The sequence below is a fragment of the Sesamum indicum genome, linkage group LG6 (genome assembly GCF_026168435.1).
Source record: "Sesamum indicum cultivar Baizhima isolate 11 linkage group LG6, ASM2616843v1, whole genome shotgun sequence".
Classification (NCBI taxonomy): Eukaryota; Viridiplantae; Streptophyta; class Magnoliopsida; order Lamiales; family Pedaliaceae; genus Sesamum; species Sesamum indicum.
Genome location: NC_142662.1, coordinates 12,914,327 through 12,916,885, shown reverse-complemented (window position 1 = coordinate 12,916,885; position 2,559 = coordinate 12,914,327). Strand labels below are relative to the sequence as shown.

The 2,559-nt window shown below is 35.8% G+C and overlaps 1 protein-coding gene across 1 annotated transcript; it reads right to left on the bottom strand.

The window, feature by feature from the left end:
• Window positions 1-471: 471 nt before the first annotated feature.
• On the bottom strand, window positions 472-1,917 carry LOC148787813 (uncharacterized). The gene is made up of 2 exons (XM_088881388.1): window positions 1,318-1,917; window positions 472-819 (listed from the first exon to the last, which is right to left on the bottom strand). Exons 1-2 carry the CDS (start codon window positions 1,915-1,917, stop codon window positions 472-474), a joined length of 948 nt encoding a protein of 315 aa, XP_088737514.1.
• Window positions 1,918-2,559: the final 642 nt, after the last annotated feature.

The following is a 2,559-nucleotide window of genomic DNA, read 5'->3' as shown; positions in this document are numbered from 1 at the left end:
AAGTGAATGTATGTTACATCCAATAATTTTTACCATTCAACTGGTATTTGACTGAGAAGTTGCAAAATTTGGTCAAGAGGATGACTCAATGAATTTAGATCTTGTAGTTCTCCTTGATTGTACACAAATTAACGTTAGTTTCAAGTTTATAATTAATGTCACTACATTATATTTCAACTTACATCAGGATTTACAGAAAATTGTTCCATTTGACCCTACTGCATGGATTTTCTTGTCTATACATAATATTAAATCAAAGTTAGTAATATCAATAATAAATTAATCAAAAAAACAAATTTAAAAGACTTACAGTTTTTTGTGGGGCCTTTTCATCAATAATAGTTGGTTGCATAATTGTAAAGGTCTCATTCCTTGCCTGCACAGGATGGTTGATATTCTTCCTTGCACATCCCTTTTTATTATGCCCTGTCTCTCTACAATAACGACACTTCACCTTGTATGGTTGTCTCTTCAAATTTGGTAGTCTGATTCCCTTGGCCTCTTGTCATTTTTTTTTCCTTTGTTAGATAGCTCATTAGACTCCAATCTTTTGGCTCTTGCAGGCCTTCCTGCACCCTTTCCAAAGTTGGGTGGAAGGGGTGTGATAAATCTAGTTTCCTCACAAAGCTTAGGGTCATTAATAGGTAAGATGGCATATTTATACACCTCAATAAAAGCTGCCACACTATAGCAAGGATCAACAAGGTCCTCTGGCTCTAAGGATTGACGTGTATGGCACTCATTCCATGTTTGCATGGAATGCCTGTCAGATTCCATTTTTTGCATGTGCAACTGTGGTTTTGCAAATTCACAACATACCTAGCACCATCATAATAGGACACTTCATAATGCCAATCATCTGACTTAATTGGTATACAATTAGCAGCTTTGTCAATGTTTTTTTTCAAATTTTCTAATTTTAGGGTAGATGTTTTTGTCCCATTTTTTTCTGGCCTTATCTCTTAATTCTAAAAGTCTTGTTATTATACATTTCTCGTTCCATTCAAGCATGGTCATGATTGGTTTCTCTCTGACCTCAAGAATGTAACTGTTTAATGTCTCACAAATGTTGTTAATAGCATATCACACATTGGAAAACAATTCAAATGAGCCTTGCTCCAATGTGCTGAAGGCCTGTCAATCAGCCACTCAACCACTCTGGGATCTAGTTTGGCCAATTCATCCATTTTGAAATTAAGTTCACTCATTGTTGTTGCCTTTGTAGTATTCCACAACTCTTTTTTGAGAGCCAACTCTCTAAATCCAACAGTTTTCATGTTGCTTGTCACTAATAAAAATGTATGTGTTATCCCTTACAATATGCAAATCATCCTTTAACAATTCCAAGAACCACTGCCATGCTTCCCTAGTTTCTCCATATACCACAACACAAGCTAAAGGGTACAAATTATTTGGGTCAATAGAAACTGCAGTTAGCAAAACACCTCCATAGGAACCCTTTAGATGACACTCATTCACCCCTATCATAGGTCTACAATCAGAGCCTAAAGCATCAAAGCACACACAGAATTTAGAAAATTTTCTTTGCCCAATACCATCATCCCCATTAGTCATTACCATCATCAGTGTGGACCAAGGATTACTGCTTCTTAATTCTGATGCATAGTCACACAAACTATCAAATTGCTCTTTAGCTTTGCCTTCAATTTTTTCAAGTGCTTTTTTCTTTGCTCTATATGCTTGGTTTCTTGATACAGGACACTTAAGTTCTTTAATTACATCCTTTTTTATACCCTTCACATTCCTTTTAGGATTTGTTCTAAAGGCATATTCATATTTGGTTGACAACCATTTGCTATTCACATTTTTTACATTAAATGATCTAGCACATTTATGTTCTGGGTTATAATGTTTGATTTGGAATGTACTCTCTTCTCCAAATTTAAGTTCATGCATTATCCATTGACATCCATCCCCTAGACACTTAACATCAACTCTTCTTTTATCATTCTTGAATATTTTCAAACTCCTCTTTGTACCGACAACATGATTGTAGATTGCCTCTCGCAATTCAATTTTGTTACTAAATATCATCCTAATTTTAGAGAGAGGATCATATTTGTTTCTAGCCTATCACTCTCATCATCCCCCTCCCCTTCACTTAACCCATCATCATCATCACCTGCCCTATTATCCTTTGCATAATTATCCACTATTTTGCAAACCTCGTCCCATTCTACTTCATTCAAGTCAGGCTTATTCCCATCATCTACTACTACCCCTTTTCCTTCTGGACATTTGTTTGCATTTGGGGTTCAACATTAGGGTTTGCAGAACCAAGCTGATTATTTGGGCACTCTACACACTCCAACTACAAAGTAAAGATTCTGTTTTGGGGACAGTATGCTTCAGTAAATTTGACAATCTCAGTTTGATACTTGAGTTGTGTAAAATTGGTCAAATGTAGTTTGGCCCCATGTAATCCAACTTCTCACCAAGTTTGTTCAAGTACTCCACAGTAATATTAAATACATCCACAAAGTCAAACTTTTAATACCACCCACATATTCAGGTTTAAGGCTACGAATAATTGATCCC